General features: G+C 43.5%; 1 protein-coding gene across 2 annotated transcripts; it reads right to left on the bottom strand.

Annotated features, from left to right (window-relative positions):
- Window positions 1-7790: 7790 nt before the first annotated feature.
- Window positions 7791-22875, bottom strand: TNFAIP3 (TNF alpha induced protein 3). Of its 2 annotated transcripts, none has more exons than XM_045843930.1 (9): window positions 22535-22873; window positions 19109-19421; window positions 15454-15644; window positions 14651-14798; window positions 14311-14481; window positions 13295-13475; window positions 11279-12177; window positions 10480-10661; window positions 7791-9843 (listed from the first exon to the last, which is right to left on the bottom strand). In XM_045843930.1, exons 2-9 carry the CDS (start codon window positions 19404-19406, stop codon window positions 9559-9561), a joined length of 2355 nt encoding a protein of 784 aa, XP_045699886.1. In that variant the 5' UTR covers window positions 19407-19421; window positions 22535-22873; the 3' UTR covers window positions 7791-9558. The 2 variants fall into 2 exon arrangements, with proteins under 2 accessions (XP_045699886.1, XP_045699887.1); XM_045843931.1 differs by having other exon boundaries at window positions 9708-9843; window positions 10464-10661; window positions 22535-22875.
- Window positions 22876-24437: the final 1562 nt, after the last annotated feature.

Here is a 24437-nt window from a genome sequence, read left to right as displayed (position 1 = left end):
GTTGAGTCCTGAGGGAGCTGGCTAGGAAACAGCAGTAGTGTAGTAGTGGGAATGACAGAGGCAGGCCCTCGACTGTGGGCTCATACCATGCCTGGATTCTCCATGGTTGTGGACAGAACCCCAAAGAAACCCACATCACAGAGGGCCTGGTGGGCTATGCTAAGGACCTTGGACTTAGATGAAAGTCCACAGTGGGCCATTAAAAACCAGCCCTATGGTCCAGTGAAATTCTGTTCAAAGTTCAGGGACCTCAAGCTTCATTCAAGTCCTTGCCTCCGAAATCCTCCAAGTCTAGGGTTCTCCCATGGGGCCCAAGCTAGGGTGTGTGTGTGCCATAATGAGATGGACATTTACCAAAATCCCACTGGCTGTAATGTAGAGGATGGGCTGCAGTGGCCATGGTTAAGAACCAGAAGATCAGTTAGCAGGCTGGTGTGGTGGTTCAGGGGCAAAACAACCTGGTTGGTGGGCATGGGAGCCTGGAAGAGATAAGAGATTTTCAATGAACAAACTTTAACCATTCTTCTGCTCTTTTTTTATTTTTTAATGAAAAAAACTCTTATTAGAAAACTCTGGCTCTTTTTATTTAACTTTATTTGTATTAAATAATATTTTATAGTATAATTCTCTATCTACCTGATGTTTTGGAACATGTGTCTACTGTATTATTATGACATCTGTTAGCAAAGTCTCTGACAATCAGATATCATCTTTAATATATTCGAGGGATGGAAGAGATGTTAGTGTATTCACCCAGATATGGAATACTGAGTTGTTCTTTCAACAAAAATACAAAATTCTACATAGACAATGAAAGAGGCATAAAGTAAGTTTAAGTAATGTGTTTCTAAATTCTGTGGTTAAATTAATTGCGGTACATTTTCCACAAACTCACAAGCTAATGGGCTGACCCTTTTGCTGGTCCAGAAGTCTCTGTGTCAACAATTTCCATTCCACTCATCAAAACTTTTTTTTTTCACTGTGAAAAAGACAGTTCTTTTCTAATGTCTATTTCTTAAATATATTTGTTTGGTCACCAGTAAGTTTGTATGTTTTCCCTTCTAGTATTTCCATGGTTATTAGAAGGCTGGAGGTCTCAGTCTCAGATTAAAAAAAAAAAAAAGTCAGTCTCCTATTTTGAAAACATTCTCCATTTTGAATACGGTATTTTAAATCAAAAGTAACTTCAGACATGAGTTAGAAAACTTAATACTTTGAAAGCTGAGGAAAGGTAGCTAGTAACATGACAATTATTTTTATTTATAAGTGCCCACTTTAAAACCACAAACCTGAGGATTTCTTTAAATTCTCAAGAAAGCATAAAATCACCATCAAGCTTCTACTGAGTCGTTAAGTTTTCTAAACTTAAGCTTAAGTCAATGTTAGTTTAAGTTTTCTAAAGATTATCATGCAAAGTGTGAAGTGCTAGCTACTTCCTATTTTCTGACTCAGTGTTCTACTGGAAAATCTAACTATAAAACTGCAGTTCACAGAGAAGCATTGTATTCTGCTGAAACTAGTTCAGCATTTAACCAACATGCTAAATGATTTCACCTTCATAAAATTGTGGGTGGGAGGGGATGTGGGGACACGCTTGACCTGGAGGATTTCAGGAGCAAGGACTTGAACGAAGTTGGATCCCGAAAACCTGGGCAGAGTTTTACTGACTCATAGGACTGAAAGATAATAGAAAGCTCGTGTAAGTAGATGAGTTGTGTTTTAAAGTGTGTGGAGGGATGCCGGACCAGTGTGGTTCAGTTGCGGGCTCATTCCCTGATTGGGACATGTATGAGAGCAAATCCACCGATGTTTCTCTCTCATAGTGACTGAGGATTTATTCCACTCCTTTCCGTAGACTTCTCAGGGTTCCAGTTTTCTTAATGTTAAGAAATTCAAGTGTGGGCTGTGAACCAAAGTGTCGCAGGTTCGATTCCCAGTCAGGGCACATGCCTGGGTTGCAGGCCATGACCCCCAGCAACCACACATTGATGTTTCTCTCTCTCTCTTTCTCCCTCCCTTCCCTCTCTAAAAATATATAAATAAATAAAAAATCTTAAAAAAAAGAAATTCATGCTTGTGTTTTCTATGATTCCTCATGCTATAAATAATGTCTTCTCTTATTTTGATTCTTATGTAGACTGATAGCTAGATACCATTTAAATATAATATTATAATAATATTTGAAAATATATTTGAAATATATTATTTTCAAATATATATTTGAATAAGGATTTCCCAAATTACTACCTTTGATCTCAAGATTCTCAGGTAGTAATTTAAGGGGGTTGTAGCTTAGAAATAGGATTTTCCTCTGGGAGTTAAATAATAAACCAGCCTAGAAATGCACCAAGTCACCAGAAGAGCTAGTCTGTGGCCTAATGGGAGGTATTGGCGTGATTAGAGCTAAGTAGGCCAATCAGATGGTAGGGATGGTGACACAAAGACCAGCCAGGGTCTCAAAGGCAGACACAGTCCATCCAAGAACCACATGTAGGTAACAGCATCATTGGAGGACTCCGGCTCTATAAAGAATGAGGGCCCCACCTGTTGGAACCTGGAGATGGGTCTATCCCAACAGGCAGAAAAACGCATCTGTCGCACAAAGGCAGTCACTACTAGCTCCCTGCCATCTGATTCTCATCAGGTATCCTGATAATAGAGATTACTGGGGAGTAAACCTCTGAGAAGTGTAGTGCACTGACCAAAGGGTGCATGTGTTTGCACTTCTCTGGCAGTTAGTTGTTCTCACGTAAATTATCAGTAGAGTGGCATGTCTCTGATCTCGGTCAATATGATGTTACCTCTAGAAGATGTAGCGTTTATGCTTCTTTTATGCCAAAGAAGACTCACAATGATAATAAAAGCCATCTAGTGGGCGTGCAGATGACAAGTTGGTCACCTGCAGAAGGTACCTGTCCTCTCCAAGTGCCCTAGGTGCTCACTGTAATTGTGGTCCCTTTCTCTTCATTGCTTCAGTGAAAATAGTACTCTTTTGGTTTCTAGTGATTACAAACCCTGGGTGCATACTAAATTCACCTGAAGTTTTTTAAAAAAAATCCAATCATGAGAATGCCATCCTATGCCAATTACATGTGGGGATCTCTGGTCATTTGGCTTGGTTTAAAAGCTCTCTGGGTGATTCTAACATGTCCTCAGGGCAGAGAACCATTAATTTGGTTATTGATAGGAAAGAAGAGAGGGAAAAGTTCCCCAATATATTTTTAAAAACATTTAATGAGCATTTTACAAATGAGGAACCTGAGACTCAGAGACATGAGGCAACTTGCTCAAGTCTGAATAACTAACAGACAATGAGGTCATGGTTTGAATCTATAACTATTTCTTTTACAAAATGTCAAGTTCTTTCCATGATATCTGGGAGAATTCGGAGCAAGAGGAAGGAAGTCTGCCAGATTCTGGGGGAGGAAGAGGAGAGAGGGCAACGTAAGGCAGAAGGGCCATCCAGAAGACTTCCTGAGAAAAGGGAAAAAGGTAGAACTATTTGCAGACTATTCTCCAGCCACTGTCTCTGAAGTGTGTGCAGAGAACTCACAGGGGTATGGCAGAAAAAACGGTACAATTTCTTTTATTTAGTTTTTATCTCAATGTTTTGCATGTTTTACAAACCATAGGACACACCGATATGGTAATATATGTATATAATTTATAAATAAATAAACATACATATAATGGGAGTACATGGTCAGAAAAGTTTTACTGGTAGGGATACAAAAAAGCATGGAGTCCATTGTAGAGATCTTCTCAGCCAAGGCTTGGTGCAGTCAAGCGTAACTTTCAGTCCTCACTGAAGTCCTGGCTGGAGGCAGGACACAAAACGTTCTGCAGTGTTAGTTACTGATGGGAATGCTTGCTTGGAATCATTGTTAAAAGTAGAGATTCTTTAAGTGCGGTCTGGAGATGACTGGGGGTTCTTGAGACTCTGTCAGAAAGAATATGTTCACAGCAACACTAACATGTCATTTAACTTTCTTGCCCAGTCTCTCCTGTGTCTCCAGTGGAGTTTTCCAGAGGCTCTATGACATGGGATGATGCCATTGTTCTGGAACCTAATGGAATGTTTACACATGTGTTCTGTGCTTTGATTTTCTTTTTTTAGATTTAATTTCTAAAATGCTAAATACAAATACTGGGTTGGCCAAAAAGTCCACACGGTTTTTTCTGTAAAATAGAAGACACATTTTTCATTTTCACCAATAACATTATTGGTGTGAATATTTTGAGCATGTCAGTTATCTCCTAGTGGTATACCATTGATGGTTCTCAATTAATATCTCAATTTGACCAATATCAACTTCAACTGGTCTACCTGACCATGGAACATTGTTCAACAAGAAATCTCCAGCACAAAGCTTCGCAAACCACTTTGACAAGTTCAATCAGTCAGAGCACCTTGTCCATACACTGCACAAATCTTCTGTGTTTCAGTTGTGTTTTTCCCTTGCTTGAAATAATAAAGCATAATATGCCAAAAATATTGTGTATTTTTTTCCATCCTCAATATTGAAATAGCTACACAAAAATTCACCAATTTTGATAATTTTTTTAAATGCATACTCATCATGACAGCTGTCACAATGCAAACTAACTAAATTGTTTCAAATGAACTTAAAAACAACTAAGCACATCTAAAGCCATCTTAGGGAAAAAATCAAGTGAACTTTTTGGCCAACCCAATAGATATAACACACATAAACAAAAGCTCTCTGGGGTCCTTAGTAATTTTTAAGAGTATAAGCAGTCCTTAGACCAAAAAGGTGCTCTATTCTAGAGGGTGGAAAAGAGTCTAGAAGACAATGAGATAGAGATGATATGGCAGAGGGAGACATGAATAAAGATGTAAGTTTGCATTTAAAGAGCATTTCATACCATGTTGGAAATTGGACTCCAAAGGCTTTTGATCTCATACCATCTTTAAAAACATTTTTGGGCTTGCATTCACACTATATATATTCTTTTAAATCAATTAAAATATATGATTATATTATATAAAATATTAAAAAAATGGTGAAATGTAGGAATTTTAAAACACTGCAATAAACAGAAATCATGTTTTAAAATTTGTTTTTATAATGGTAAAAATCCATTATGCTCTCAGTAAAAATAATAAAATTAATAAACATGTTTCATTGCTTTAAAAAACTATATCATCTATTACTTTAGGATAAAGCTATCTCTAAGTCTGAGTCTAACTTCACTTTCTTGTGATCCCTGATGTCACAGACTATAGGACAAGACCCCTGCAGAAGACAGAACACAAATGGATAGCAAGAAAAAATCATTGTGCCTCCTTATTCATGATTAATTATATTTCATTGTCAGCTATTAATTATGTAAAGGTTTTTGTTGAAACTCAGCTAGTAAATTCCAATCTTTTTATGTTGATCATTTCTGATAAATGGGTTCTAAATGCCCAGAAACTCTTTGTTTGGATGATTTTTAAAAACACTAGAAAATTTGGTTTCCACTGTGCAGATAAGAGAGTTTATAGGTGGCATGACTATATCAGTTTTGGCCAAAAAAATCACACAACAAGGGGTGAGGCAAATGTAATTTTTGTCTATATGCAGGAAGTGAATGAATGAAGGTGCCACTGCTGGCTAACCCCCTCTGAGCTGAGCAACTCCCAGTGACTTCAGGATTGCTCAGGTGACAGCGACCCCAGTGGTGCTGACAAAGGGAGAATACCAGTAGTAGTTCATAAATCAAATGTCAGCTAAATGAACTCAAGTTTCCTGTCTTCTTCCTGCATCTCCTGGCTGCATGCTCCAAGCTTTGGGAGAAGAAAGCCATTAGGAAGTTTTAGAGGAAAAGCATCACGAGGTCTATGATTAACAGGCACAGGTAACTAGTAAAGGTAGAGAGAGAGAGTAGGCTATAAAGGGCAGGCTAGAGGGAAAAAGAAGGAGGCCACGCTAGAGCAGCAGGAGAGGAGAAGGAATGGATCTGAGAGATGTTTTGAAGATACACGTCATGGGTGTGGTAGGAGTGAGGGGGACATCTGGGTTGGTAGGATGACAATAATCCACTTCCCTGAGCATGGAAAGAAGAGAGCAGGCATGAAAATATCATGAGTTCAATTTTGGATGATATTGAGCTTTCTTTCACCCCTGTGTGGTATGAAGGTGACATTCCACAGTTTTTGAAGTCAAGATCTGGACAAACGGAAGGAAAGCCAGTTCTTTCCAAGCCTTACTTTTCAGCCCTCTTATGTCTAGGTTCTTTGCTTTTTGGAAAGTCATCCATTTCTTTGAGACTCTGAAGAAAGCCATTGATGGGCCCCACTTCGTAAAAATGATGTACACACCCCAACATAAAATTGTGCAAGTGCTTTTCAGGGTCCCCAACCCCCAGAAGTCTCACTGGCTCCAAACCTGCCCTAGTTCCCTGTCTAGGAGCCATTTTTCTGAGTCAGACAAAATTTGCTAATTATAAGTCACTTCCTATTTTAGAAATCCTGATGACTTATGGTCAAATGCTTATGTCCCTCAGGCTGACTGAAGAATTGTAAATTTTAATGCTGGGTGGGAGATGGAAGGAAGAATGGAGAAAAAGAGGTCAATTTGAGGCTCTGTGATTCCTCAGGCTACACCTTCAAGTAGCTCATACAGGAAGGGATGCAATGGCACACAGTACCACCTGCAAAGAATGTTTGCCTAATTGAACCAGAATCTAGTAAGAAATGTAGAGTAATGAGTTAGATGACACCATAAGAAAGTAATCAGTGAAATCCAGAATGTGGGCTATTTTACAGAACAAAGGACCTACTTTCCCTAACAAATTAATAGCATGAAAATTGAAGAGAATATTACAGAATAAAAGAGCCTTAGGAAGTGGTAGTAACCAAAAGTAATAGGACGTTTTGTAGAGTGAACAATCTGAGAGATGGGAATACACACTTGGTATTGAATGATTTCAAAAATAATTTATCTAGGTGTATTCATGGTGGCTATATAAAAAAGAACGTATCCTTCAATTAGAGATGCACACAGATGTATCCGTAGGTGTGAGGACATGGTATCTGGGATTCCTTCAAAATAATCCAGAAAAAAAAAAAAGAGGAGCTGAGAAATGAAACATGCTTGGCAAGATGCTGGTAATTGTTGAAGCTGGATGATGGCTATATGGGGGTTCATTATACTTGACTTTCTTGTATATTAAAATTTCTCATGAATTAAAAAAGATTATAATTTTTTAAAAGTGTGGTTCTAAAATCTGGCTGATGATCAGAATCTCCTGGAGAACTTCAAAAAAAAAAAAAGAAGAAGAAGAAAGAGTCCAGGAGCTTTCCAGTCCTCCTGAATCAATCTTCCCTGGGTACATCTGGGTAGAAGAATGTGCCATTTTATTATTTCCCAGGACACAGATGCTGCCAGTCCTCACGGCCATCGCAGCCCTAAGCCACCTCTTCTAAGGTCCGATGCAGGAAATCTATGCCAGTCTTCCTTCTTCCCCTCCTATTTCTCTTCCATTCCTGTCTCTCTCCTCCTTCCTCTTTCTGCATGTTATTAAGGCTTAGGGCAGGAATTTTCGGAGGAGCACAGGACCCTAGCAGCTCATGGAAACAGGCAATCCTATCTGGGCCTTGGGGTCCTGCTGGTAAACCCAATGTCTTCCCCTCACACAGTTATAATTCTCACAAAGCCCTCTTACTACCCACATACCCCCTGCCCAGGTCCACCTTGAAATAAAGTTGCTTGGGAAGTGTGGTCTTAACATTCAGCCCTTCTTCTTTTGTCATTCATAAGTAGAAAACATCAAAATTTGTTCTTAAATAATTTATTTTTTAATGTCAACTTTTGTGGAAAGTTACAATTATTTAGAGAAATTTTAATAAACAATGGAGTAAACAATTCTACTGGGGTAGCTAAATGTGCAAATTTCAAATGTTTTCTATAAGAAGTATAAATAATTCCATTTTTTCACATTAAGGATGAGAATATTTATATACAAAATATTAAAATATAGACCTTAAGGGAAATAGATGAAAACACTGAAGACCGTGTAGAGTTATAGATTGTCAGTATTTTCCTGTCCGAAGTCCAGACCTCTGTGGAGAACGCATTCCCCTCCTTTGTTTTCTGGAATCGGCATGACAGGGACACAAAGCGCACAGAGAGACTGCAGGCCAAGGATGGAAAGACATTTCCTCATGCTCATGGCTATAGGGCTTTGCCGTCCCAAAGCTAAGGTTTCACTGGACGCAAGGTCACTGCCTTGCACCCCAGGACACAGCATTAACACAGCAGATAAAACCACCGTCAAAGGCCACATCTTACCCTGGGATCTTCTCTAATCCCATCCCTGCTCCTTTCCAATGTTCTCTCTAAGGAGGTAGAATAGTCAGAGACAATGATATACTGTGGCTGGGACATGGGTCTGGCCCAAGTTTCATTAGGAGGCAGCATGGATTTTAATAAATTTACTATTGCTGCAATTCCTTTCTTCCTAGGGAAGGCAACCAAAGTGCATCAGACAGGTGACTCCCCCTGAAGTCAGGAACCTGCCTGGCTCCACAACATGCCCACAGCAGACCTGTTGTCTCAAGAAGACACCACAGTATTTGCCCCGGAGCAGAAGAAACAACTTCATTTAAATAACCTTAAAGTTTTCAATAAAATAAATAAAGTAAACTCTACAGACCCAAGGCCTTTACCAAGGTAACAGGATGAGTTCATGAAAGCTGTACACACAGGTGGTGCCCCCAAAACAACCAGAAAATAGGTTATTATTGTTCCGTCTTCTTACTCTAGGGCAGCATTTCAACATAGTGGGAAAAAAAACAAAAACAAAAATAAAAACAAAAACAAACCCCTTCTACACAAGGGTACATTATATATGTACACATTATTTATACACACCTCAGTTCAAGTTAGCCTCGTTGGAAGTGAAGACAATGATAACCAAGAGTTACACATCTTCCCACTAAAATATTCTGATTTTTACAAGGTGCATATTGTAAAGAGCAGCTGGTTCACTTTACAGAATGTACTCAGTCTCAGCAGCCTCAGAATCACAGTCCATGAGAAAGGAATGAGGCAGGTTAGGAAAAACCATGAACTACTGACACTCTGAAGATGTCCGTTTTCCCTGAGCTTCCCGGCCTTCTCACAGACGGCCCGTGGGCCACGGCCTGCTCACAGAGGGCCTGGGGGCCATGCAGATTCAGCTGCCCACCTCTGGGCAATGCCAATGGAGGCGGGTAGAGTGGCTCTGACTCTGTCTTGAAAGATGATGAAGCAGTCCTGACACGCATTCCAGCTCCATAACGCTCCTGGCCTTCCACTTGCAGGAGAGGAGGCAGAGCCACAGGCTGAACTGGAGACAGTCTGCTGCCAGTCACAGGCTCTGCTCCAAGGCCACCAGGGAACGTTCTCTGGTTACCAAGTTCGAGGCCATGATCAGGAACTTATCTTTCCTCTCCTTCTCAAAGACAATCTCGAGTCTTCTGTTGCAGGGACTGCCCCTCCAGCGGCACCAGAGTGTTTAGGGTATAGCACCATGTTGGCTAACAGCTGGGGCTGGCTCACCTGTTTCGTGTTAGCCATACATCTGCTTGAACTGAAAGCACTCATTACAGTAGCCATTGCACTTGGTGTTGCCAAAGTGATCACAGGCGGGGGCTCGGCAGCGCTGTTTGGGGGGCTCTTCAGGAAGAGGCTCAGCCCGGTGGGCCCCCGTGCCTGCTCTCTGGCCGAGGTGCTGGCACTCCATGCAGAGCTCCTCGTTGCGACAGGCCAGGATGTTCTTGCAAGAGGCCCGGGCGCACTTGGGCCTGGAGCCACTTGGCGTAGTCCGGGACACGTCTCTGTGCTGGCTCAGTCTCTGAGGGGAAAGAGCAGAGAGAACTGTGTTTCACGTTTCTCAGGGTAAGCACGTGCGATCTCAGAGGACAGTGTGGATGCTACAGGGAGCTCTGAGGGGTGAAGACTATCTGTCTGACCAAGGGAACAGAGTTCCATGTGTCTCTGTGAGTAAGAGCTCTCCAAGCTCTTTCCTCCCCATGCCACAAAGGCAGACCTGGCCAAAGGGCCGCCAATGGAACCCCCAATCCCAACCCAGAGGCCTGTGAACACTGGCCTAGCTTGAGTCACTGAGATACACAAGCTGCCATTATTTATTTAGACAGACTCCTACTGTCTGGTCAACAATAGGAGAGGCATCTCTCAGTCAAAGTTTTTGTTCTGTGCCATTACATGGGGGCATCTGGATGCTCTGCCTCCTCATCCTGTCTCCTCTTGGTAAAGGGTCATTTAAGAAAGTAGGCTGGCTACCTCGCTGTCTGTGCTCCTGCTACAACTCCAAGAGGTCTCTAGCTGTGGGAGGCTTGAAGAGGTTTTATCCTATGGCTAACTTTATTTGCTTCCTAAAATGAATTCTGAGGTATGCTAAGGCCATGTAAATCAATAGTAGCTGCTCCAGCAAGGAGGACTAGGGGGAAGTACCTCAAACATGTCTCACCAGTTGCTCTTCAGTCCTTTTTGCTTCATGGAATCTCTGATTTTGAGCTTCAATGAAACACTTCTGACAGTATCCTTCAAACACGGTGCTTCCGAGGGTGCCGCATTCTCTCCCCAGGCAGGGGGTTGCGTTCTGGAATCTGGAGGCTGTGGGACCTACTTTCCCCGAGGCAGCAACAAAATCTGGAAGAGAGTTGATACTATCAGTACCATCTATAGGTCACCAAGCAGAAAGAAACAGGTTCAAAATCCAGATCAGGCCAGCCTTCGACAGATACATGAGAAGATGCTGCCTTTTATGGATTCAGCAAAGTTTACAAAATGATACTAACTCTATTGTATCTCTACAAATCTCTTCCTTCTGAATGCCCCACACTGGGCAGTCACAGTCACAGAACAGAGACATGTTAACTGCTTGTCCTGCTTTCAAATGAGAGATTTCTAAACCCACAGATTTTTTTTACAATGTCAGTAGAGACTTCCCTCTCTCCAGCTGCTCTTCAGATTTTGAGTTTTCTCTATTGTACCGAAATTTCAAAGTCATCTAGTTTAAACTCTGCCTTATAGATACACCACCAAATGACCTATGGACACAAATGCAATGAACTCTGTCTAGAGGCACATCTGGACAGTGTTCTGTGCCTTTGGCCTCTGCGTGCGGCTGGCAGAGCCAGTGTGATTGTCCCTCTGTGTGACATTCTCCCCTGCTGCCTAGAGGGGTCCTTTCTGGAAGGTCAAGAAGGAACCCCTCTAGACAGGGGCTTCAAAACAGGGGTTAAGAAATCTATCATTTCACTCACGTTTATTTTCTCTGTACTCGATGAAACACAGCGTGCAAAAGCCCTGGTTTTCGGGAGTTCCAAAGTACATGCAGCCCGCTTTCCGGCACTTGCTTGTCCCCGTCCTGTCCCCTGGAGTCCGTGCAGCCTGAGAGAGGCAGCCAGAGGGGGCTTCACTCCCCGCTCTGTGGCAGGAATGCGGGGAGAGACTCTGGAGCAGCTGTGCGGGGTCTGACTTAGACCTCTGATGACAGGAAGGAGGGATGCTGGAGCTGAGGTTCGCGGAGGGCTCTGCCGTAGTCCGTTTGAAGCACGTGCTGCAGATCCCATTAAATGTCCTGGTGACATCCTGGAGGCAGGCCTGGCACTTCCCAGGATCTAAACGCCTTGTGTTTTCCGAGGTGTGGCCCGCATTAAGTTGCCGGGCATTGTGGCAACGCTCACAAAATCCGTTGTGCTGCACGTTCAGTGTGAAAGGGCAGCCAGGGCTCCTGCACTTCATCGCGGTGGTCTCGCTGAACAGGAAGAGGCTGGGAGCTGTCGGAGGGGCCGAATGAGGCCCCCCGGCTGTCTCCTGGGGGTTCCAGGCTGTGGGCTCATAGGCCTCACCCCGAGAGGCTCCCAGCACCACGTCAGGGCCTGGCTTGGACTTCAGCTTTGGGGATTTGTTCTGGTTCTTTTGCCGCCTCTCTGCGCATTCATGGCACAGAGGCTGGGTGTTCACGGACATGAAGAACGGGCAGTTGGGTGTTTCGCATTTTACGTCCATGAGAGACAGCTGGGAGACGGAGGGGTCCACAGGGTGCAGCTCTCTCCGCCCCTGCTCATTGTTCTCTTGCCACTTCTTGTACTCGTGCTGGACGAGTTCAAAGTAATCATCTACCAGGTTTATTTCCTTTGGTAAGTTAGCTTCATCCAACCTAAAGGCCAAAAGGAAAAATATGAGACTTTATATGCACACACACCATTATACGTCAATAGCTTATAAGAGCAAATTTTAGCATAGTTCCAGTAGATTCTGGAACTAGTCACTGAACTGCACACCCATCAGGGAGAGTCTGCACCTCCAACATTACACAGCCCAAGGTGTCATGATTTCAAGAATCACAGTCTTCTTCAATCAATCCTGGTCCACCAGGAACTATGGATAACTCTAAAGAAAGGGCTGCCTCTACATTGAATGACTCTATTCCCCTTTTAAAAAGTCACTTTTACTTTCTAACTTCTCAGAAATCAAATTTCTAGTAAAAAATTACACAGCGTGTTCTTTTGGCACTAGTCTGCTTCGTGGTGCAAACTACTTTGAAACCTTGTGTCCTGTATTTTGCTGTTAATTATTTTTAAACCGGTGCCTGCTCTCCGCTGGAGTTAATGGCCATGAGTGTAACTAAGAGACACACACGGAGGCATTATTTACTGATTCTCTGTAATCTGTTACTCTCCACTTGGGCAAACTAATTCTCTCACCTCTTTCGAGATCATTTTTGTGCATTTCAAGTTCTAAGAAATAGGCACCTTGTTAACACAAAGCCAGTGTGTTTGGAACTTGGCTACCTGCACAGTGTACACTCTGGGTGTCTCCTCCCCTTTCCTTGTGGTGAAATCACGTGGCTGCTACATAAACACATTCAACAAAACCCAGTCTGGTCTAGTATATCTGTCCTTACCAAGAAGCTAAGAAAAAAAAAGTTTTTGTTTCTAAGAACTTTCAGTTGCTAGTCTAGCACCAGAGCAAGGAAGAAAACAACTATCCTTGATGTAAACAAACTTTTAAAAGCCCCAAATCTTGACTCTCAGCATCCAGACATGCAGGGAAATCATGACGGGTAAATTACTTGTTCTCACTTGAAACCAAAGTTACTAATGCCTCAAGTAAGTGATCCTCTCTGAGTCTGACAAGCCCCTGAGCTTGCTTCACACTAGAGGAAGCTGGATGCAGTAACTTCACTGCTGAGAGCTGAGGTGGCGGCCGCTTATGTGGCTGAATGTAAAACAGTGAGAGCTGGCACCAGGGCGCGGGGAAGATAAAGTGCTTACTTTGCAGCATTGATCAAATGGGTGGTGCCGTGGTCCCAGCCTTGGACGGGGATTTCTATCACCATCAAGTATTCTTTCAAAAGCTTCTCCTTCATCTCATTCTCAGGATCTGTCAAAAAGTGAACTTTTAAGTCTTCAAATCTTCCTCGCTCTCGGTTAACAAGTGGAACAGCTCGGATTTCTGAGGGGAAAAAAATAACACGTAAGTAAAACATATATCTACTGCATGAGATGATGTACGAGGCTGTACACACAATGATTAACATTTGAAAATGCAGAAAGGATACAATTACGGAGTGGAAAACTATTAGCTAGCCACAAAGTCAAACGGGGAAACAAACTCTTCTAAACTCTAATATAAAATGTATTGTTTCCAGGAAGCTCACAGAATGTAAAGCAGCCTGGAGACAGCGGATCTTGTTAAATTCCCACACTTGACAGTCAGACTGACCTGAGTTTGAATCCCGAATTTGCCACTAACAAGCTCTGGGATATTGGCAAAGTTATTACCCTCTCTGAGCTTCCAGTGCCTCAACTATAAAGTGAGGCTACCAATGCTTACAGCGCCCAGAGATGATGTGGGATGAAATGAAATAAAATAATATGCCTAAAGCACCTATAAAGTACCTATTGCACATTATGCTATTATAGTAATAGCTAACCTGACAGACATTTACTGCTCCATGCACTGTATTAAGGGATCTGTGTGGCCTCAATTGGTCACTTATTAATAGAAATGGTAGTGAGAAGATATATATATATATCTCTCCTACTTGCAACTAACATGCTAAAAGGAATTCTGAAGCCATACACAGAAGGTAAGGGGGTAGCACAATCACTGCTATGGCATCACTGTTGCTCACCAAGCAAATGACAGAATATTATATTCCAATACACATAATGCACTTCAGTGAGACTACTGCAGCAAGGTGACAAAGAGCAAACCCACATTCAGGGGGACAAGCACCGCTATCTACCAGCAGTCACAAATGTGAAGGAACGCGCAGTTTTCTCACCAGGCCCGCTGTCCTTCAGGGTCACCAGGGGTACAAAGTGCTGGCTGTCGTAGCCGAGCACGATGGGGTATCTGTAGCATTCCTGGGCAGGCCAGTGGAGAGGCAAGTAAATCCCGCCCACCTTCAAAGGAGCGAAATTGGAACCCGATTCCAAACTTCTCAGCATTTTGTCTGTTGAAGGAAAGAAAAAGAAACAAATAAGGCCCTCGGGTGACTGCTATCACATTCCATTTAGCTACTGTTGCCTGTTACTTCGGCAACGTGGGTCTCCTGAGAGCCGAAGCATTAAAGCTGAAACGCACTCACGCACAAGTGAGTAAGTGATCTGCCGGCATCTCACCTGAAATGACGATGATCGGCCTTCGAAGGATGTTGCACAGGACAAATATGTGTATTTCTTCCAGGGACGGGTACTGGAGGCCGCTGCGGGCCCCTGGCGTGTCTGTGGAGGCCATTTTGACAAGGTTGTCCCACTCATCAGTCCAATTCTACAGGAAGAATTGGGGGGGAAATGCTTGAATGTACTCTATACTAAAAAAAAATCCTTCTGACTTCACTGCATGGTTATTCATTTATATAACTCAGCTTGCTTTTCCCCTTTCTGGAAATCCTCATTCAAATGATCACCCTTTTTTCCCCATTTTGGTTTTCTTCCTTTACATTTTTCCACTACCAGGCAAACTCAGAAGTGGGGGAGGACAGCGGGGACAGCACCTGCTTTCGAAAAAATCCCTGATGAGGCATAACACTGAAGCCCCTCGTCCAAATGTACACAAAAAATCCAAACTTGTGACTGAGAAGGGTGAACTCTGAATCTGACTGGCTGGCCCAGTAAAGCATGCCATGGACAATCAAAGTGAGAACCACCAAAACGCCACAGGGAAGCCCGTGATCAGAACAATGGAGCCAAAATGAAGAGACACCCAGCTGGGAAGCTGCCACCCTGAGGCCTCCCAGCAATGACAGAAGCCTCGCTTCATCCCTCGGGAGGTTTCTGGTGCTTTCCATCCACGACGCTTTGCTTAGCCAAGCTCATATGACCTAGAAAATCATCTGCTCCTGAGAGCAGGGCCTGGCCTCAGGTACCCTCTTCCCCACCATGGAGCTCTGTCCATCAGTGCGTAATGGGCGAACAAAACATACCCGGGTGTCATAGCACAGCCCCGTTTCCACGAATTCCTGAGATTTAAGAGACTCCAGCTGCCAGCGGAATTTAAAGTTGCGTGTGTCCGTCTCCTTGAGAGTGCTGAAAAGGGCCTTCCTCAGGACCAAGTCGGTGTCCTGAACACCCCACATGTACTGCGAAGCGGCGTGCATGAGGCAGTTTCCGTCACCTGAGGACACAAGGGAAGCCGATTGGAGAAATCCACATCCTAACCCAGCGAAGGGCTCAGCGAGAATGAGCCCTGTTGCTATCAAGGAGACCCAATAGGGTGTGCAGAAATGCAAAGGGTCAACTGATAACATTTCACAAGGTGATGCCAGCTTTAGGGAAAAAAATCCTTATTTTTAATGACTGATACCAAAAGAGCAAAGGAGCCAGGGACAGATAATCACAAGACCTCGGTTCCAGCCCAGCTCTGCCCCAACTAGTGTAGGTGGCCTTGGAGGAAATTCCTTAACCTCAGTCTTTTTGCTATTTGTGAAACGAAGGCATTGGATTGTGGTCTCTAAAGTCTGTCCCTTTTCTAATATATCTTGATGTTCTGGCCAAGACACTGGCACTATTACCTTCGACCTCTGGGAGAGTACACACAAGGCAACGTGCACAAACCAGGAAGCCAGCCTGGCTCCATTCACTAGACAGGGACAGTCTAGCTATGACTCAGTGGTAAGTGACCATTCACTGTGGCCTCTGGGGCCTGGGAGTTTCCTCTTCTGGTTTGTAAAGTGGGATCAAGAACACTGCATTACCTGCTGTTGCTGATCCCCAGAAATGCCTTATGTGAACACGTTTGCTGGAAATTGCAGTCTTTTTTAAAAGTTAAGAAGTGTCTAGATGTCTACATTTGCAAATAATTCAGTGTTTAAGGCTGGCATTTTAAAAATTTGGAACATTTTGAGCAAAAGATAGATCTAATTTTATGCCATGAATTTGTTACTATTATAGGTTAAAATACAGTTTCAGAGACTACTTTTTCCAACCTCCAAACAATAAACATTTTTGGAGAACATTTAATACAAAAAAAAAAAAAGCCAATTCTGTCTTCTCTTTTGGCAAGTGTAAAATTGTTTTTAAAAAGAAAACATGAACTCTTTTCTTTGTATATAAGTAGGGCAACAAAGCTCTGAAATTTTAGCAAATTTTAATTATAGTCAAACTGTAAAAAAAAAAAAAGCCCCAAATAATAAGCCCCAAAACCTCTGAAACATATTCACAGCCAGCATCCCTTCAATTTACACACTTAGGAAAACTAGCTACATAAGTGTTCAAACAAACGCACGAACAAGACCGCCCAAGCCGTGTGTCTTGCTTGACAGAAGTGTGGCAACGACTGCCTTCTGTTGAAATTTCCCCTTTGCAAAATCTAGAGCAAAGATAAGGCTTTTTTTCTTCTTCTTGTGCTTTCAGTTCTTTATTGAGATGCACTGGTATAAAATTCCCTAAGTAACATCTGGAATTCCCCCGTGCTAAGTTATTTGACTAGCAATTGAGCAATAGCTATTGTACTTTTTGTTCTGGTGTGTAGACATTTAAACTGCGAAGTGCACCCTGGACTTTCCAAGTGGGTGTGGTCAGGGTGAGCTGGAATAGGCCACTCATTATACAAGTGAAATCGCTGCAGCCAATAGACGCTGGAATTTTTCACATGAAGTTTCAACTTTATGCCACCTACTCCCTTCCTCATTCACCACAGTCTCATATCCTCAAATGCAAACTTGTGAATCACCCCCTCCCCAAACCATTGACTTTGTAGAACGCACCCATAGAGGGGAAGGCTAAAAAGGTGCTAATAAAAATCAGAGAGGAAAAGTCATTTGTTTTCCCCCTCTACTAAAGAGCTTTTCTTCCTTTTCCAGAATTTAAAGACATTGTCTTGAAAGTGGTGAAATAAAAGGATTCTGAGACTAAAAATTCTTATTTCCAGAAATGCACTGGCTTTTGTAGTTTTCTGTGTAGGCTGAACACTTGATGATTTAAATTGACAAGAGTTTACTCTTTACATTCCTTTTTTTTCTTAAGGAAACAGAGCAAGTTAAACCTAAACTGCTGTTCATGGTAATAATGCTGTTCATAATAATGAGGTTTTTCTCTTTCAACCACATTTCTAATTTGGCAGAATCTCTGTGTTCCCAAAGTTGACTCCATCCCTTTTTTTTGGTAACAAAAAGGGAGAGAGTTAAAACCGCAAACTCAGAAATATAAATCCCTTGATGATGACTTAACGTAATTACCTACTTCTATGCATTGCTTGATTCAATGCCAAAAACAATGGAAACACTAGCTATCCCCAGTTTTTCCCCCTGTTTCTAAGAATCTGCACTTCAAAAATATAAGCAAGGTGTTAAGATGATGCACAAGACCCCCCAGAACCAAAGCAAAACAAAAAACAAAAAAACACATCCTCCGTCACACCAAGTTACCCAAGTCAAAAATGGCCAAAGTTAATGTACCAATTAAGTTACGTAAGTTTATGTTCTTATCATTTCATTGCCCACCAGGGTTTTCTGCACACGGTTGTATGTATTACTTTGATTGGGATGGTTTGGGACTGTCCCTGATCTAAGGACCTGAGATTCTGCCCTTACCTAAATTATAAGCATGTAATTGATAGTGGACAGGCTAACTTGCTTTGTGTAATAATAATTAGCTACATCTGTCCTGGCTGGTGTGACTCAGTGGATTGAGCACTGGTCTGTGAACCAAAGGGTTGCGGGTTTGATTCCCAGTCAGTGTATATGCCTGGGTTGTGGGCCAGGTCCCCAGTAGGGGGAGCATGAGAGGTAACCACACACTGATGTTTTTCTCCTTATTCTTTCTCCCACCCTTCCCCTATGTCAAAAAATAAATAAATAAAACTTAAAAAAATAATTAGCTACATCTATGATGTAGAATTTTGTATCTGCATGAAACAGTATTTCTGGGATATGCATTCTCTGGCTCAAGGAAATCATTAAAAAAAAAAAAAGAGTAGAGCTCAGAACAGGAAACAGCTACTAGTGGTAAAGGGACATTGGACAGGCACAGACAGCAAGAAACTCGGTACTAAGCAGAGGTCTAAAATCAGTGCTAAAAATTTGAAATATCTTTCTATTCATATCATGGGACCATAAGCAACAGAACCTTGGCAAGGGAGTCGCAGACACAGGAGCCCCTCTTGCCCTCAGCAGCCATTCACTGGCTAACCCATGAAATGCCACCAAGTCAAGAAGTGCAAGGTCATCATCACAAGCATTTTCTAATGACAGTGGGAAATGACAGTAATACCAGTTTTCACACTATGCTTTTCTTTTGCACTAAAGCCTATTAGTATTTATATCACTGGCCAGGGAAGGGAGTTTTACAGATAATTAAATAGTTAAAAGAAGTAGATACATAAGTAACCTAATAAGGCCATGGTGTTTAGAAATGCATTCCCCAAGCCTTAATACATTCTGTTCTCTAACATGCACAACTAGAAACTATCTTTAATAAAAATATTCACAAGACAAGCTTGCTTTCATCACATGCCCCACAGAGTTTCTATACTCAGGGGTCAATGGCCTCAAGAGATTTGGGTCTGGGCTGGCACTGCTACAATGTCCTAAAAGAGGCGCCAGCACCGAGGAAGCCACACCAGACAAAAGCAGGTCTTACCATTCGTTTTTAGAGCCACAAGTTTCCTGACTTCCCGACACCAGTTGAGCTTCTTCTGATTTTCCAGGGAGGCCTGGATGTTTCTGTCTACAAGAGCTTTGTGGATGATCTCCCGAAACTGTGGACAAAACTGGCGAGTTCTGAACATTTCCAGTGTGTATCGGTGCATGGATTTGAAATGATGAATGATTCCATTGGTAGGTTTAAAAATATCTTCTGGAGTCCTCTCTCTGATCTTCACAGCTTTCCGCATATTGCTCAAATACAAAGCCTGAGGAAGGAGTTGTTCAGCCATCATGTTGTTCTACAACACCTGAAGAGGAGGAAAAATACCCATTCCGTTAGCTTGACTTTGATGCTTCTCCTATATACCTGCCTGCAGGAAACCCCAGTGTTTGATCTTGTCATTACCCTAATCCGCAGGCAAAAGATCTTAGTCACCTCTGCTCCCAGGATACTAGCTGGCCTTGAAGATTAACTCACAGTGGACTGTTTTAAATTACATCACTTTTAAAGATTAGTCTAAACAAGAGAAGGAAGGCGGAGAGTGGGTACTGAGGAGGAGGGGAATAACCCTCTGCTGGAAAGACAGTAAATATTTTGTGAAAAATCCTGCAATTTTATGCTGTCCCCTAGGCATCTGACTGGAGTTTCCTCTTTTGCCCCAAGGAGAAATATTTACAAAGAGTTCATTTATAAAATGTATTATAATATTTATGAAGAGTTAAATCTAAATGTTTTATAACCAACAAAAAAGCCTGCATGTCCAGCAAGATGCTTTGCAATTTTAAGAGCAAACAATCAGCAATCTTTCCAGACCTTTCCACTGAACTTTAAACATTAGAATAAGAAATAAAATAACATCAATAATAGAATAATAAATTCTACACTTCCAAGAGCAGCCATCAGACCTTAATTACGTCAATGCAACAGCCAACCGAAGTTATCATCCTCCAGGTACCAACGCTCAGATGCATTTCCCTCCCTGAAATCTTCAAACATAATCAGTAGGTGGAAGGAAATGAAAGTCTGGCAGCAGATGAGGAAAGAAATTTCAGCCAGGGGGCCACTCAGGACATATGTCAGAGGAGAGGGCAAAACCCAGCATCTGTACCCCACGCCAACAGTGGGGAGAGATGTGAACCGACATAATGTGGGATCTCTGCAGTGTGCAAAGCCAGCTCTCATTCACTGGCCCTTAGTAGGGTGTCTTGGTCATACACCCTAATTTCCAAGATGAAGACAAAGATGGTTTTAGGGAATGAAGATATCCCCTAGAAAGTTTCATGGCAACTCTGAAGCCCACTCCTACATCAGACTACCTGCTGGACAGGGCAAACCTCTCTAGTTGAGCAAGTTGAACCAATGTGAAAGGGAGAAGAAACCTAGATGTTAGGGAAGACACTCCTGCGTGGGTCTAGACTCACTTAAAGCCATTGACAATGTTGCCTAAATTCTGTGGCCCACTCAAGAAGAGGTGGGACTAGATGGCCCCAAGGTTGCTTCTGAGTTTTCTGGTGGTAGTTCTGGATCAGAATTCCTAATCTGACTGCCAGATGAAACCTGGGAAAGGTCATTCACTATCAGAGGTCAGATAGTAATCTCTCCTTTGATGTCAACCATTCCCTGCAGGTAAAATTAGGCAAAATTATAGCAGGACCACAGACACAATGAAGGGACAAAAGCATCACACTTCCCCTTTGTGGCGTGACAAAAGTCTCTTTTATTATGTCATTCATTTGTCTGTCCATCCACCTACTGAAGGCCGTGCTTGATGCTGGGGTTAAAAACCAAAGACTACCTTACTCCCTCTCTTGAAATCACATGATCACCTAAGTTTGCAGCTAAGGCAACAGAAGTACAGGTCCTGTTCAACTCTCACACCATTCAGTGTGAGCTTTGCCTAGAAGCCAGGTCTTGCCTAGAAGCCAGAACTTTGTCTAGAAGCCGCCAGGTCTTGCAACTCCTGTCCCTGGCTGTTCTTGCACCACCAAACCTGTGGTTGCAACGCCTGCTGCTCCAGATGGAAACAGAAAGGCAATAGGAAGGTTTCTAAACAAGCTAGGTGGAGCCTCTTTTTGCTTTTCTGACTCTTCTATTATTTTCTACTGAACCTGAAGATCTTTCAAATAGTTAGAGCTGTAAGCTATATGCAGGACAAGCAAATGTCAATATTCAATAACCCAGTGGCATCTCATTCATAGGTTTAGTCTTGCACAGCCTGCAGAATCGCCTCCTTAAATCAAAAGCCACTGTCCAAGTTCCCAGGACATAGGCTGAGAACATACTGCAATCTTAAGTGTTCCACACTTAAGATTAAAGAATAAATTTTTCTGGCATATGACTGTACTGTCACAGGTCATACAATATTATATGTATTTATTTATAAGACATGCAATATTACCCTTAACATTTCTTAATGTTACTGTTACTCAGCTGACTTTTTATCATCAAATACCTCATAGAATTTTGGAAAGCACCCCTCCAAATATCCAAAAATTGTACAAAGAATTGCAAGAATGAAAGAAGCACCTTAGACAATGAGAATGGAGCAGTAACTGGCTGCTCTATAACCTCAGCCACAAGTGCTCTGGTGCAGAGGGCTCTTTAATGAACAATGGTTCTCCCAAAATGCTGCCCTGAGACACCAGACCAGACCCGCTTTCCAAGGAAAGATCAGAGGCAAGGAGAAACAAAGCAGTCTCGAAGAGAGCTGAGCTCCTTCCTTACTTAATACCACTGCTTTCCTGAGAGGCCAGGTGGCAGGATGTGGGACGACCCTGGCTGACAAAGACTGTCTGACTGTAGGGTAGGGGCTGGGACAGGGGCCTGAAGATCACTCCAAACTGCAGCCCCCAAAATGCAAGCCAACGACCCACTTCTACATGCACACTTCTCTTACAATGCTGCAACTTAAAAGGATGGGCCTTGACCCGCAACCCACCCACCCAACCTGCACAGAACTCTTTCTGGAGTATCTGCAAGCCCTCCCTAGAAAGGATGGCCTGAAACATCACACCCGTTGCGCTGGTTCTGCACAACCTGGGAAGAAGTCACAACGTTCTGCAAGGTCTACGTGGCCATGAGTATGCAGCCCTTGGTCCCCACCCCTCTGAGAAGACCCGGAAAAGGAGCAAAGCTCAAACGACCACCCGATCAAGCAGCCCTGGAGCAATTCTCCACCAGCCAGCTGCAGTTTAAATTCTCTGCATAATCTGGCTGGAGGAATCCAGGGCTGTCACCCCAACATTTGGGGCAGCGACCTCAACTCTCAGCATCTCAAAACCTACAATGGGCAACAAACCTCCCTCCAGAACCGCTGCAAAACCAGAGCCAAGGTCACCAGTCCCGCCTGGGAGTCGCTGCCAAATGCGCCCCCGCAGCCCTTGCGGGGAGGAAGAAATCCGGGGCAGACGCGGCGCATACCTCTCCGGGCCTCGCAGTCCTCTCCCGAAGTCCCAAGTCCAGTTCAGGGCCGGCGAACGCTGCAGGTTGGGGTCGGGTTTGGGCTTGGGAGGAGGCGGCACCCCATGGACGCCGGGGCTCCGGGCTTGCCTGTTGTCTGGGCTGGCAGGGGGTGTGGGTTGCGCCCGCTGCCACCAGGGTTCTTGCTGCTCCGCCCACGCGGCTTCTGAGCTTGTACTTGGCCTGCCACGAAGACTGGAGACTGCCAGTTCTCTGTTCTCTCTTTCTGTTTTACCACGGCGGCTGGCGTGGGGATTTCCATCAGGGACTTTCCAGTCACGTGACCCTGACGGGCATCGCAGAGTCTTAAGGCCCCTACGGTTGCCGCCGGCAGAGGGCGTAGGAGGCCGGCGGTGCCCCTCCCCGCCTGCCTGCCGCCAACCAGGAGGAGAAACTCCTGCGCCCCGCCCCGGGGTGTCCCCGCGTGAGTCACCTGGCTGTTTCGGAAGTGGAGGCTAACGTCACATCCATGTGGAAATCGCGGTGATGGGAACTGGAAATGAAATAGGTTCTTTTTTTCTCAGCCGTTTTTCTGCAGAAAATCATCAACTGTGGAGAACAAGAAGGGAAATAATAAAGAAAGAAAACCCTAAAAATCACCCTGGCGTCCGGGACCTCAGGCCTTTGAGCCGGTTTGAAAGGCTTAGGTTGTGCACGTGATGAGCACGTAGGGGAGCCCCTGACTCTGGGCTCCCGCGGGGATTTTGAGAAAAAGAAGCGGCCACAGCCTTCCTCTCCACGTCTAGCGTTCCTGCCAGTCCAGGACCCCAGGCTGATGAGAGTCAGGTCCGAGGTGACATCAGACTCCGCGGCCCCAGGACCTTGAAATTCTCAGCAACGCGGCCAGTCTTAGATAAAATTAAGAATCTGAACACCTCTCAACCCCATCCTGCACCTGATGGATTTCCCCCGGTTCATTTATGCACACCAGGTCCCCAGGCGGCGCCACATTCAGGTAGAATTTCAGTTTAGAAATCACTTTGAGTCCATTACCGTTCTTGTTCTTGTTACGTCCCCTTAAGACCTTATTAGGAGGTTTTTGGATAATCACCTCAAAGCACCAATGGATAATAACACTTTTTATTCCCCTCCCGCCCTTACAGATAATGAGGTAACCGATTGTCTTCACCCAGAGGGAGTCCAGCAGAAACAGGTGTTAGCCACCTGGGCAGTGGAGATGCCTGACTTGTGCAGAGAAGGGCATTAGGCCCATTTACCACCTGTGGGTCCCTATTGGGCCATTTTCTAGAATGGATCAACTAGACCCAGATTGAAATGTTCTGTACCATCATCTCCTTGCAGACTTAAGTATTCTTGTCAGGCCGTTGTAGCTCAGTTTAAAGTTAGAAAAATATGCTCCTGTTTTCAGTAAGGACCTGCAGAGACTGGGAGTGGGGTTGGGTGGAGAGTGGTACTTTTTTGGTAAAGGGAAACTTAGGGCAGAGAGTCAGTAGTGGCCAAGGTCTCAAAGATGGTGCTGGTTATTTGTAACTGAAGGCTGGATTTTTTTTCCAAATTCAAAACTTTCTGATATTTGTTCTCTTCTTATCCACAAATGTTCTTAGCTACCAATACTCAAACAATGGACAGTCAAGCTAGTAATATAATAGTAGTAATAGTACTAATGTTGATCAAATCCTGACTATATGCCAGTCTGTAGGCTATGTGTTTGAAATGCATTCTAAAATTTAAACCTCACAACAACTACAATTTGCAGCTGATGAAATTGAAGTTCCGAAGCCTGAGCCATTTGCTTAATGTCTCCACAATCAGAAAGTGGCAGAGCTGTGATTGGCACTGGGCCTGTCATACTCCAAAGTCCACACTGTGAAGTTTTCACTATTAAACCATTACTTTCAGAAAA

This window comes from Phyllostomus hastatus, unplaced genomic scaffold (genome assembly GCF_019186645.2).
Source record: "Phyllostomus hastatus isolate PE091 unplaced genomic scaffold, TTU_PhHast_1.1 phas_contig_40, whole genome shotgun sequence".
Lineage (NCBI taxonomy): Eukaryota > Metazoa > Chordata > Mammalia > Chiroptera > Phyllostomidae > Phyllostomus > Phyllostomus hastatus.
The sequence above is the reverse complement of the archived record's forward strand: the minus strand, read 5'-3'. Positions and strand labels throughout refer to the sequence as shown.

Bases quoted from the DNA above. Each gene is read 5' to 3' on its own strand.
- TNFAIP3 (XM_045843930.1), bottom strand. From the start codon at position 19,406: ATGATGGCTGAACAACTCCTTCCTCAGGCTTTGTATTTGAGCAATATG. The intron at 15,645-19,108 runs GTAAGACCTGCT...TTGTGTCCTCAG, and splicing joins TGTGGCTCTAAAAACGAATG to GTGACGGAAACTGCCTCATG. The intron at 9,844-10,479 runs GTGAGACATGTT...CTTTCCCCTCAG, and splicing joins AAAGGACTGAAGAGCAACTG to AGACTGAGCCAGCACAGAGA.